Below are 11780 nucleotides of genomic sequence, written 5' to 3'. Positions count from 1 at the left end.
GGAGGAGGAGCTGGGACTGCAGGGATAGGATGAGGGGAATGGTTTTGAGCTGAAAGAGGGGAGATTGAGGTGAGATCTTGCGGAGAAATGTTCTCCTGTGAGGGTGGGGAGACCCTGGTCCAGGTTGCCCCATCCCTGGAGGGGTTCAAGGCCAGGTTGGATGTGGTTGGAGCCCCTGATGCAAGTGGGAGGTGGAACTGGATGGTCTTTAATGTCCCTTCCAACCCAAACCATTCTATTCTATGAAATTACAGACTTTTGCGTGGGGTGAAAATTCAGCCCTCAGACACCTGAAACTGCTAAGGGTATATGACAAACCCCACCTATGTCAGTACCAGCCCATGAAGATCCACACAGAGGCACCAGAATCTACCTTACATATACACTGTTCCCCAAGTTTCCTTTCTCAGTACAGAGGTCATCAAGCCCAATCATTATTTCTAGTGAAAAAAAAAGCTGTAAATTAATAAAACAGAGGAATAGGAAGAAATTTTACAAAAAAGTGAGCAGCTAAAACCTTTTCAAACGAGGACCAGGAGGCTCAGATTATGGTGCGGTATAACTTTAATGGCAGCAAAAAGTGGAATAAAAAATACAGAGTATTAAGTATAGACTTGCAGGGTTCAGTAAGACAGCAGGTAATCTGTCTTTTCATCCTGAGTTTCTTTCCTTAGTGCTGCTGTGAACCGAGACAGTAACGTCCCATCTACAGCAAAAGAAAAATATATTTCATCAGAATTGTGATGTATTCGAAGAATAAAACAAGCAAAAGCATGATTTTAGGAGATCCCAAGCTCCCACAGCTCCAGGTTGTGAGTGTACATCTGAAAACCATGGCCAGGAGGTAAGCGTCAGGTCGTGATTCAGCATCCCTGGTCATTTCTTCCTGCTTGCTCCTCACGCTTTAGCATGGCTCATTAAAGCCACCCCGGTAGGTGTTGTAGCGGCGGTAGAACCGGCTGGAGCCACTGCCTGGATAACCAAAGCTCCCCAATCCCAAGGAGCTGCCGGTGGAGATGGGAACTCCCTCAGAACTGAGGGTGCTGCCCACAGCGGCGGAGGTGGTGGATCCCACAGCGGTGTTCTGGGGGAAGGAGGTGAGGATGGGTCCAGGCAGGGTCACCACCACGGCAGGAGGCTGGATGGCATACGTGGAGTCCTGGCACTGCCTGACGCAGGGCTCGTTGCAGCTATTGGCCAACGGAGTTGGGTCACAGGGGGTGGGAGCACAGAGGTCGTAAGAAGACATGACTGGAGGACAGAGGGAAGTCTGAAAAGAGAGGGAAGAAAGTAAATTCAATATAAAAGCTGTATTAAGATTATAAAATCCAGGTAAAAGGTTAACATATGTGAATGTACCTTGAGAAGATGGTCAGAGAGGTAAACGTTTATTACACCATTATCCACAGTCTGGAAATAACACAGAAGCTTCTCCTCTTTACAAGGCTACGGAAGGATGCGTCTGCCTCGCAGCTGCCTCCTGAACTGGGGTGAAAGTTCCTTTGTCCTAATCCTTATCAGCAAAGGCTTTTCTCTTTTTTTCTCATTTTTCTTTGGTAGTTTCTCTTTGTACCATCTCTCTGGAGAAGGTGTAATTGTGACTGTACCAGGAGATGGAAAACAGTAGCAGGAGCTCACATCAGGCACAGAAAGTGGCCCTGAGCTGTGTATTGACACATAAATGGGTGTAAGTACCTTAATCATAGAATGGTTTGGGTTGGAAGGGATCTCAAAGCCCATCCAGTTCCAACTCCCCTGTCATGGACAGGGACACCTCCCACTGGATCAGAGGCTCCAAGCCCTATCCAACCTGGCCTGGAACACCGCCAGGGATGGGGCAGCCACAACTTCCCTGGACAACCTGTGTCGGTGCCTCCCCACCCTCATCGTGAAGAAGTTGTTCCTGATGTCTCATCTAGAACTTCCCCCTTCCAGTTTGAAGCCGTTCCCCCTTGTCCTATCTCTACATGTCTTAACAGCTCAAACAGCAGCATTTGCAGACTATTGAATGTATTTGAGGAGCATCCTTTGTTCCCAAAGGTTGCATGACCAGAACAGGCAGACTTGGCATGTGAAGAAGACACATTTTCTCAGTCAGAGGTTTCTGTCTTGATTTGAATTCAATGTATTTGAGTCTGCTGGGATCCCTGCTCTTCTGCCTGTGGAAAATGTAATTTGGGGACAGATTATGGAACTCAGCACAAATTTTTGGTTGGTTGGTTTTGCTGATCTCAGTTTCTTAAGGTGAGACTGTATTTCCAACAGAGTTCTGGTCTGGTCGGTCTCTAAAGTGGAGCATAAAGATGTTTTGACAGCCAATATTGTCAGAATTCTGTCTCACTACACCCTGTTTCACAAGTAAATAAAGCCTTTCTTTTTCATAGAAGTAAACCTTTCTAATTTTCCTTCCTGAGAGGAAATAAAGAGCTAGCAATATTTATAAAGAACTAAGAATAACCAAAAAACCAGAATCAGTCATCAAAGTACCAGTTTAGCATTTAAAAAGACACTGGGAAGATTCAGACTTACCTGGTCACCTGGTGAGTAAGGCAAGAGAAGTGGATGGAAGCTCCAGGTGTTCTATAGGCTTTTATACCATGTTCCAGACTACCTGCAGACCACAGACACCTATTATGAATGAGATTATTTAATGATCTGTACTTTTGCATGCAAAATCCACCAAACTGATCAACTCTGATCTTTTTCCTCCTTCTGAAATCTCTTTTAGTATTGCTCTATTTTCTTTCCCTTATTATATTCTCATACCAGCATGGACAAAGCTTTCATCTTCACCGATGCGCACCCACTTAATTGCTCGGAGGACTGCGGTGACTTGTTGGAATTACAGCAGCAATTATGATGCCTGCTAAGGGCAATGTAGATCTTCTGCTTCATTTTAGTCATCAAGACATTGCTTAGGAGGAGTGGATGTGATACACAGTCCTTATCCACGACTTCACTCCTTAGGTCAGCAATCATTTAGCTCTGAGGTGGGGGCATTCACAAGCATTTCAATTTCAAGGACTCAGCTTTACCACAAGATGAAGATGTGCAATAGATCTTCCCCAGTTTCACTCTTCTGCACTGTTTTGATTCCCCACAAACCTACTGAGAAGAGCACCAAATTTCCAGCACCAAAGACAATTAAGACTGATGAGAACTGCTGACCAGAGACAATAAAGCACATTCTACCACTTGGGCTAACCCACAGGTTTCCCAGTTTGTATGAATATAGCCAATTCAAACACATAGAAGCCTGCGTTTCTTTATCCAGTCATAAATTTTCACTTCATTTTCCATACCAAAGCCAAACAATGAGACTTTTAATAATTAAAAGAGGTTGACTGCTTGATCTTAATTCTTTGTGGCATTTATTAAGTGTTCAAGGCCAGGTTGGATGGGCCTTGGGCAGCCTGGTCCAGTGGGAGGTGTCCGTGGCCACTGCAGGGGGGTTGGAACTGGATGATCTTTAAGGCCCCTTCCAATCCAAACCGTTCTATGATTCTATGATTAACTGCCTCGAATTCTCAAGACAATTTCTTGCAATCTCTCATCTGAGGAATCACCATTATTCCAGGAAGCCCCCAGGATGTGCAGCAATTTCTACATCAAATGAAGTGCTAATGTGCGTCTTAAGTATTACTTTCAAGTCATAGAATCATAGAAGCATAGAATCATAGAGTGGTTTGGGTTGGAAGGGATCTTAAAGATCATCCAGTTCCACCCCTCCCCACCATGGGCAGGGACACCTCCCACTGGATCAGGCGGCCGAACGCCCATCCAGCCTGGCCTTGGACACCTCCAGGGATGGGGCAGTGACAGCTTTCCTGGGCAACCTATGTCAGTGTCACACCACTCTCAGAGTGAAGAAATTCTTCCTTAGGCCTAGTCTAAATCTTCCCCTCTCCAGTTTATACCCATTTCCCCTCATCCTGTCACCCCAAGCCTTTGTGAACAGCCCCTCTCCAGCTTTCTTGGAGCCCCTTTCAGCACTGGAAGCTGCTCTAAGGTCTCCTCAGAGCCTTCTCTTCTCCAGGCTGAACAACCCCAACTCTCTCAGTCTGTCCTCGGATGGGAGGTGCTCGGAAGTGTTGGTTCTTGGAGACAGTGGTCCGCATGAGCCAAATTATGGCAATGATAGAAATTCCACCCAGCAGTTCTCCATCACATTTATCACTACATTATTTGTTTTACCTCTCCAGTCGCCTGCCCTGCGCCTGCTGGAAATACTTGCACAGATGGAAAGTATGCAAAAAGCAGGGATCAGGTGTCTCCTTTTAGCACCAGTGTCCCTCAACAAGAGACGCAAATTAACTCTAAATGAAGAGTGTCTTTATACACACATTGGCCTTGGTCTTCAGAAGAACAAAGAACTTGGAAGTTCAGAAGAGCTTTTTGCTAATGGCTCAACTATGCAAAGTTTCATGCTGTCTAATGTTCAAGGTACATGACAAGATCTCAGCATCACCAGGCTAATAACCTAATTTCAAAGTGTCTGAGTCAAGATCGCTCAAAAGGCTTCACAGACTAATACCAAGTAAACATCTTCAGAAATTTTAATTATTTTATTAAAAATTTTCATAATTGACTTAAAAAATAAAGCCAAATCTTCATCTTCTGCAAAATCCCACAACTCTACGGATTTTAATGATTCTCTACAAGAAAATTCTCTCTTTTCCTTTCTGTTTTTCTTCCCTTTCCTCAAAATCTCTACTACGCAACATACAACCCACGGTCCTTTTGTATCTTTTAAAACTTATTTCCTTATAGTAGGTGAAAGCTTTCACTCACCTCGAGAATTCACATCCCTTTCATCTTTAAATTGAGATAGTCAACTACTACTAACTTTTCCTCATTCTCCCCTCTAGGGATGTAAAGTGTTCTTTCTCAGAGGGTATATAATATTTTAGAAACAGCCTCGTTAACAGCCTGGGAATGTTTTCATTGATATTCTGCCAGTTTAGTCTAATTAACACCCAAACCATTAAGAGCTTTTGGATTTTGCTTTTTGGGATTGTTTAGGCTGATGAAGCAGGACGTAATAGCTCTCACTTATGGATCACTAATTGAGTTTCATAACCCACACACTCAATTAGAACCCTTTGAATGCTCTCATGACAGGATGGTGAGCTACCAAATTGCCAAATAGCTGACAAATTTCTTACATAAAGTGAAATTTGTAACATCTTTACGGTGACTTCAGATGCTTGAGTGCAGTAGTACAAGGCATTCAAATGACCCGAAGGTCTTTGAGATGAAAGAACCTTTGAGGAAGTTTCTTCCTCTGATGCTAGGATGAGAATCATAGAATAGAATCATGGAATGGACTGAGAGGGACCTTAAAGCCCATCCAGTTCCACCTCCCACTGGATCAGAGGCTCCAAACCCCCTCCAACCTGGTCTTGAACCCCTTCAGGGATGGGGCAGCCACCACTGCTCTGGGCAACCTGGGCCAGGGCCTCCCCACCTTCACAATAAAACATTTCTCCCTAAGATCTCATCTCAATCTCCCCTCTTGCAGCTGAAAACCATTTCCCCTCATCCCATCCCTGCACTCCCTGATCAAAAGCCCCTCCCCAGCTTTCCTGGAGCCCCTTTCAGTACTGGAAGCTGCTCTAAGCTCTCCCAGGAGCCTTCTCTTTTCCAGGCTGAACAACCCCAACGATCCCAGTCTGCCCTCGTACAGGAGGTGCTCCAGCCCTTGGATCATCTCCGTGGTCTCCTCTGGCTTCGCTCCAATGGCTCCATGTCCTTCCTGTGCTGAGGACTCCAGAACAGGATGCAGGGCTCCAGGTGAGGTCACACCAGAGTGAGCAGAGGGGCAGAATCCCCTCCCTCCCTGCTGGTCCCACTGCTCTGGATGCACCCCAGGACGTGGTTGGTTTCTGGCTGCAAGTGCACGTTGCTGGCTCATTTGTGCTAGATTAGCTACCCTGACATTCTGTCAGATCGTAGAGCACTTCCAGCCTTAAGAGTAGTTTCTTGGCAGAGATATGGAAAGCCAAATATTATGGTGAGTCAATGTGGAATAAATATGCATGTCAGATGCGAAATCAAATCTTGAGCCTTAAACCTGTTTTTCTCCTCTGATTAGTGGTCCCAGTAGCATTCTTATCCTGTCTCTATCTGGCAATGATTAATCTCACCCAGAAAAGTCTTCAAAGAAAGGTAGGAGAGGGAAGAAAAAATAACAGAACTGGAGATATGATAAAAGCGTAACTTTAATAATGCCAAAGAGTAGGTTAAAATACTGCAAAGCAATAGGTTTCAATATAGGAAGAATGGTACATCTTATGGTGATGTGTTCCATGGACAGAGCCGCTCTTTCCGTGTTGCATTCTGCCTTGACAATCAAGTCCCACCTACTGTCTAAATTAGAAGTTTTACCCCAGGCAGTATCAAATACAGCGCAGCAGAACTACGTACTCAATTAGAAATATAAAGTGGTATCACAAAAGTAGGGGTCGGATTTTAGGGGATGTCAGGCTCCCACTGCTCCATTAACTTCAAGTGGAGTTGTGGGTATCTAACATCACTTCTGGAAACCATGGCCATGAGCTCAGTCCTGTGTCGGGTCATGCTTCAGCATTCCTGGTTGTTTCTCCATGCTTGCTCCTCACACTTTAGCACGGCCCGTAGAAGCCACTGCGGTAGGAGTTGTAGCGACGGTAGGGTCGGCTGTAGCCACTGCCCAAGCCCGGATAGCCAAAGCTCCCCAATCCCAAGGAGCTACCAGTGGAGATGGGCACTCCTTCAGCATTAAGGATGCTCCCCACAGCTGCAGATGCTGAAGATCCCACAGTGGTGTTCTGAGGGAAGGAGCTGAGGATGGGTCCAGGCAGGGTCACCACCACCGGAGAGGGCTGGATCACCACTGTCGAGTCCTGGCACTGCCTGACACAGGGCTCGTTGCAGCTGTTGGCGAGTGGGGTTGGACCACAGGATGTGGGTGGACACCGCTCGTAGCAGGACATGGCTGTGGGATGCAGGTAAGTCTGAAATACAGGATGAGAAATGAATGCAGTCTAGGAGTCGTATTGCACTTACATTTACTAGGCTCCGATACCAGGACAACAGGAGCTTCCTAGGGATCCTTTTAGATTGGCTGATGTGTGAGTTGAGAAGGAGACTGAATTCTTAAATGTGCAACAAAAGGACAGCTGAAATCATCCCGTCTCCATTGTTGGTGATCCAGAGGAATAAATAGCTGGCAGCAGAACAAAAAGACGCGTACCTCTATCATTACTATAATTTTAGTATTTTGATTGGCTCTGTGTCTGGAAAAACAATACCAAGATCCAGCTCCAGGTATTCAGAGCATTGTAGACATAGTAATTATGAGTAATGCCTACCCAGAAATGTATTTATGGATAGAGTTTAATAGACAGCTGGAAAATGAAATGAAGAATCATTTTCCAGGTTCCACCTTCACCTGTGAAGAGGTATACATTTCAATACGATTAAACATCCTCAAAGGTGAGGTCTTTGGAGACGTTTTCCAGGCAGCTTTTCTGCAGATGTGCCATCCATGAAAAAGCCAGGAATTCCCTCTGTAGTCTTTGTGTCTTGTTCCCACACATGAATAAACATAAAGCTCCCTGTTTCCTTTGCCCATCTCAGCCTGCTGGGACCTCAGCTCTCCTCTATTTTTGCTTCTCACAGTCTTTGAAATAATGTCTCTAAACCTGCAGGAGGTGTAATTACACCTATAGGATCATTTAAAAATGGGGCAACTGCAAGTCCCCAAGAAGAACGTTTTGACGATGTCTATCAGATTGAGGTCCGCATCAATTACCAGAGCAGAAGGTTGAGGATATGGGATTAGAGCCATAATTTTCTTGGGAGAAAAGACCAGCACCCACCTCACTACAACCTCATTTCAGGTAGTTGTAGAGAGCAATAATGTCTCTCCTCAAGCAGCAATGCACGTTGCCACTTGAAAGATGATTGAGCACGTAGATATTCGTGATCATAGAATCACAGAATGGTTTCAGTTAGAAGGGACCTTTACAGATTAGGTCCAATCCCGTTGCACAGGTATTCTACAAATTCATTATTATTATTTGCTAAGTCATTTATCACATCTGAAAGCTCATAAGTGGATAAATATCCCTGTTTCAAGGATCTATACCGCCAAATTGAGACTCCAGAAATATCTGCAACACTAACAGCAAAATCCATCTTTTTAAAGAGAAAAAGTCTTCCCCAGAACCAACCCAGCCACAAGCAGAATACTGTAGAGAAAAAAGAACAGCAAACAAATTGTTAAGAAGGCAAAGCATTCAGCAAATAGAAAAAGGAAGTAGGTTTGGACTAACCTTGTTCCCAGAAGAGGAGAAAGGAAAGAGAAGTGGTAGGAAGGACCACGAGATGAGTTAGCTTTTATACTCTGTCTTGGATGGCCTGAGGACGACAGACATCCTTTGTGCATGGAATTATTTACCAATGAGTACGTCCTGAATGCAAAATGCTTCCAGCTGATTAAATGTCTTTTCCTTACTGTTCATTACTTTGTTTTCATTTCCCTATCTTCTGACACACATATTCTGTCATACAGGATTCTCTCATCTTCTGGCATTATGGACCAAATTTATTCCAATGCCACCTTTCAGTCACAAAAAAATTCAAGCTCCAGTGCATCTTTCACTTGAGTCATAAGGAAAAATACTTAGAAGAATGTGTACAATACATAATTCATCACTCAAAGGTGTCCTTTTATTAAGATTATGAGTGTAAATCCTTAATAAATTCTGGTCTCTACGGGCGTTTACAAAGCTGTGACTCCAGCCCAGGAGAAGAACAATTCAGACGCAGTTTAGGAGGCACGCTGGTGTTGTGTTGATGGTAGGACTTGGTGATTGTAGAGGTCTTTTCCAACCTTAAGGATTCTATGAGTCTAAACTAAATTTAAATGTTTTGGGAAGACCCTGAAAGGAACTGCAAGTGTATGCACATCTGAAATCCCACTGAATCCAGTGAGAAAGAGTCAGACCCCTGCATGAAACGGAAAGAAATATACTATCACGTTACATCAAATTTTATTAATATCACCCTATTACACTTTGATAATACAGTTTGAGGCACGGCTGCTAGCAAACAGAGGACATTTACCCCTGATGTTTGAGTTCTTCTATGAAGGGAACCTACAACTCCTTTCCATACCACCTCCGACCACAAATATGAATAGCATTTCACAAGTCATCTTCATATCGTAGAATCATTAAGTTTTGAAAAAAACCTCTAAGATCACCAAGTTCAACCACCAGCCCAACCCCACCGTGCCTACTAAAACTAATAAATCCTGAGGACACATATGAATTTTAAACTATTTTGAGGTATTACAGAATCATAGAATAGTTTGGGTTGGAAGGGACCTCAATTCCATCCAGTCCCACCCCTGCCATGGGCAGGGACACCTCCCACTGGATCAGGGGCTCCAAGCCCCATCCAACCTGGCCTTGAACCCCTCCAGGGATGGGGCAGCCCCCACTGCTCTGGGCAACCTGGGCCAGGGCCTCCCCACCCTCACAGCAAAATGTTTCTTCCTAAGATCTCATCTCAATCTCCTCTCTTCCAGCTGAAAACTATTCCTCTCCCTTATCCTATCCCTGCCCTCCCTGATCAAAAGCCCCTCCCAAGATTTCCTGTAGACCCCCTTGAAGGACTAGAACTTAATGAATCGGTGCTTTCTGGAAACCTGGAGAATTAACTTTCCTGGAGAACATGTACCCCAAAGTTTTCAACACTTCTGTTCTGCCTCCTTCTATTAATACAAGATCTTCTATTTGGTATACAACCTTCTATTTTAAATACAAGCTCATCAGAGATCACTGTAGTGTTTTCAGAAAGCCTCCTGAACCGTCTCCTGACTGTGGCTCCACTCCAGACTGGTCTGGATGGCTTAAAGAACTCATCCAAGAGACTTGAAACTCTCCTCACTTTATTTAAAGACAGTGAACAAGTTAATTGGTAATTGTTCTTAAGTGGGTCAGGCAGGGAACAAAGGGCTTTAGTAAACGTCTTGAGTGCGAGTTTAGATTATGCTCCTGAGACACCTGCAAGCTAACAAATTACTGAGGAGCTGGAAAAAATGGTGTTATTAGGCTGGGCTTGGAGTAATTTCATATTAACCCTAAGAGTCAGTATGAAAGTAGCAGAAATTAAAAGTACCTATAACTTGTGAAGATGAAAGAATTTCTAATGAGTAGCTTCTCATTCAAAGCCAGGGTGCATCTAGACTACAAGACAAAACAAAATCATTGTCAAGTAAAGGTCCTACCTGCAAAAATTCATGTAGGAACTAATTCATGAAAAAAAGATGTCTCAATAGTCTTAAAAATTTGTAGACATCCCTGTGCAGAGTTATTGCACCCATTTCTTAGTTTGTAACATACAAGGGGGACGTGGCTTTCAAATTAATGCTGAAAGTCTTCGGGAACTGTACCTCTAATGATACATTTAATAAAGGCTTCAACATCCTGCAGGAACACTCCGTGATGCCACGTTGTCTGTTCCAGGAGACTGCTTTCTTTTTTCTTTTAAACGAGCCAGCCCAGACTTAGGGGCTTAAGGCAGAGAGTAGTTCTCAAAGATCTTTTATTCACAGCAAGCGCCACAGATGTACCTTTCAGATCATGCTGGTTTTGGACCCAGGCCACTTAACCAGACCTTTCATTCTCCTGAAATTCGTTTCGGTACTCTTTATGCTACGTTTCCATTTGCATCAGAGAAAGGCGCCTTCCTGCCACCAAGCACGAAGCCATGCTTTGATGTACATCAGGGTGTGATCAGTGATTCCTCACAGATCTGAGTGAATAACTAATTACTTCAGTCATACCAGTCCTGGCAATGGGGCACTGTAAGTTTGTGTGTGCGTTCCCGTCCCTTCAATCATGTCAACCAATTTTTAAGCAGAGACTCCACTCAGTCCATCTTGCTCCACTCAGTCTGCCTATTGATTTACCATCTTCATTATTTGCTTTTATTGCCTCAAGCCACGGCCTAAAAGGGGACATAACCCATCTTTAAACTATTTTTTTTCCCCCTTAATTGGGTGGCTTTGCGAATATTAATTCTGAATTAAAGTCAGTAACAGGATTAAACCCAAACTGTTCTTCATGGAAATGCCTATGGCTATTTGTCTAGTTCTTCAGTCACGTAATAATTGTTCCTCTATATTATGAGAGCTCTTGTGTGGATTATCTAAGGCACAGGATTCTTCTGGATGGAGTGAGAGGACATCGAAGCCCATCCGTTCTGGTTTGAGCTACAGTAGAATCAGGCTTCTAACTTCAGCTCAGTCTCGTCTAAGTAACTTCATTTTCTGACCATTAACTGCATGTTTTTCAGGCAGTGTTTGTTTCTAGCAGCGATCACACTGGGATGCAGAAAGGCCATTGTTTACACTTGTTCCTATAGCAACTGAGGCCATCCTGGAGCCAATAGAATGCTTCAAAAGATGATAAAAGGTCACACCTGCAGGGAGGGGCGGACAGGTGATCCTGTGCTGAGCAATTCCCTCCCGTATAAGTCATATCCAGTATAAAACTGAGAGGTCACAAGGGTCTTGCTCTCTTCTTCAATGGCAAACATCAAGTGAGGACCTTGTCTATCTTTTTGCCCCAGTCCTGGATCCGTGTGTCCCTGAATCCAGTTCCTGAGCGCAGGATCTTGCCTACCCTGCACCATCTGTGATTTCACACAGTCGTTGAAGGGTGAGATTGCAATGTCATATATTTGTTTATATTTTAGTGTTATTCTCTTCTTAATTGTATTTTTAG

At 44.1% G+C, this 11780-nt stretch overlaps 2 protein-coding genes across 2 annotated transcripts; both read right to left on the bottom strand.

Annotated features, from left to right (window-relative positions):
• Positions 1–904: 904 nt before the first annotated feature.
• On the bottom strand, positions 905–1249 carry LOC104066219 (feather keratin 4). Its single transcript, XM_009568796.2, has one exon. The coding sequence runs from the start codon at positions 1247–1249 to the stop codon at positions 905–907; it is 345 nt and encodes a 114-aa protein (XP_009567091.2).
• Positions 1250–6203: 4954 nt separating this feature from the next.
• On the bottom strand, positions 6204–8425 carry LOC104066220 (feather keratin 2). The gene is made up of 2 exons (XM_009568797.2): positions 8319–8425; positions 6204–6995 (listed from the first exon to the last, which is right to left on the bottom strand). The coding sequence occupies exon 2, from the start codon at positions 6972–6974 to the stop codon at positions 6624–6626; it is 351 nt and encodes a 116-aa protein (XP_009567092.2). The 5' UTR covers positions 6975–6995; positions 8319–8425; the 3' UTR covers positions 6204–6623.
• Positions 8426–11780: the final 3355 nt, after the last annotated feature.

This window comes from Cuculus canorus, chromosome 28 (genome assembly GCF_017976375.1).
Source record: "Cuculus canorus isolate bCucCan1 chromosome 28, bCucCan1.pri, whole genome shotgun sequence".
NCBI lineage: Eukaryota > Metazoa > Chordata > Aves > Cuculiformes > Cuculidae > Cuculus > Cuculus canorus.
Note: the sequence above shows the minus strand (reverse complement) of the source record. Positions and strands in the feature narration are given on the sequence as shown.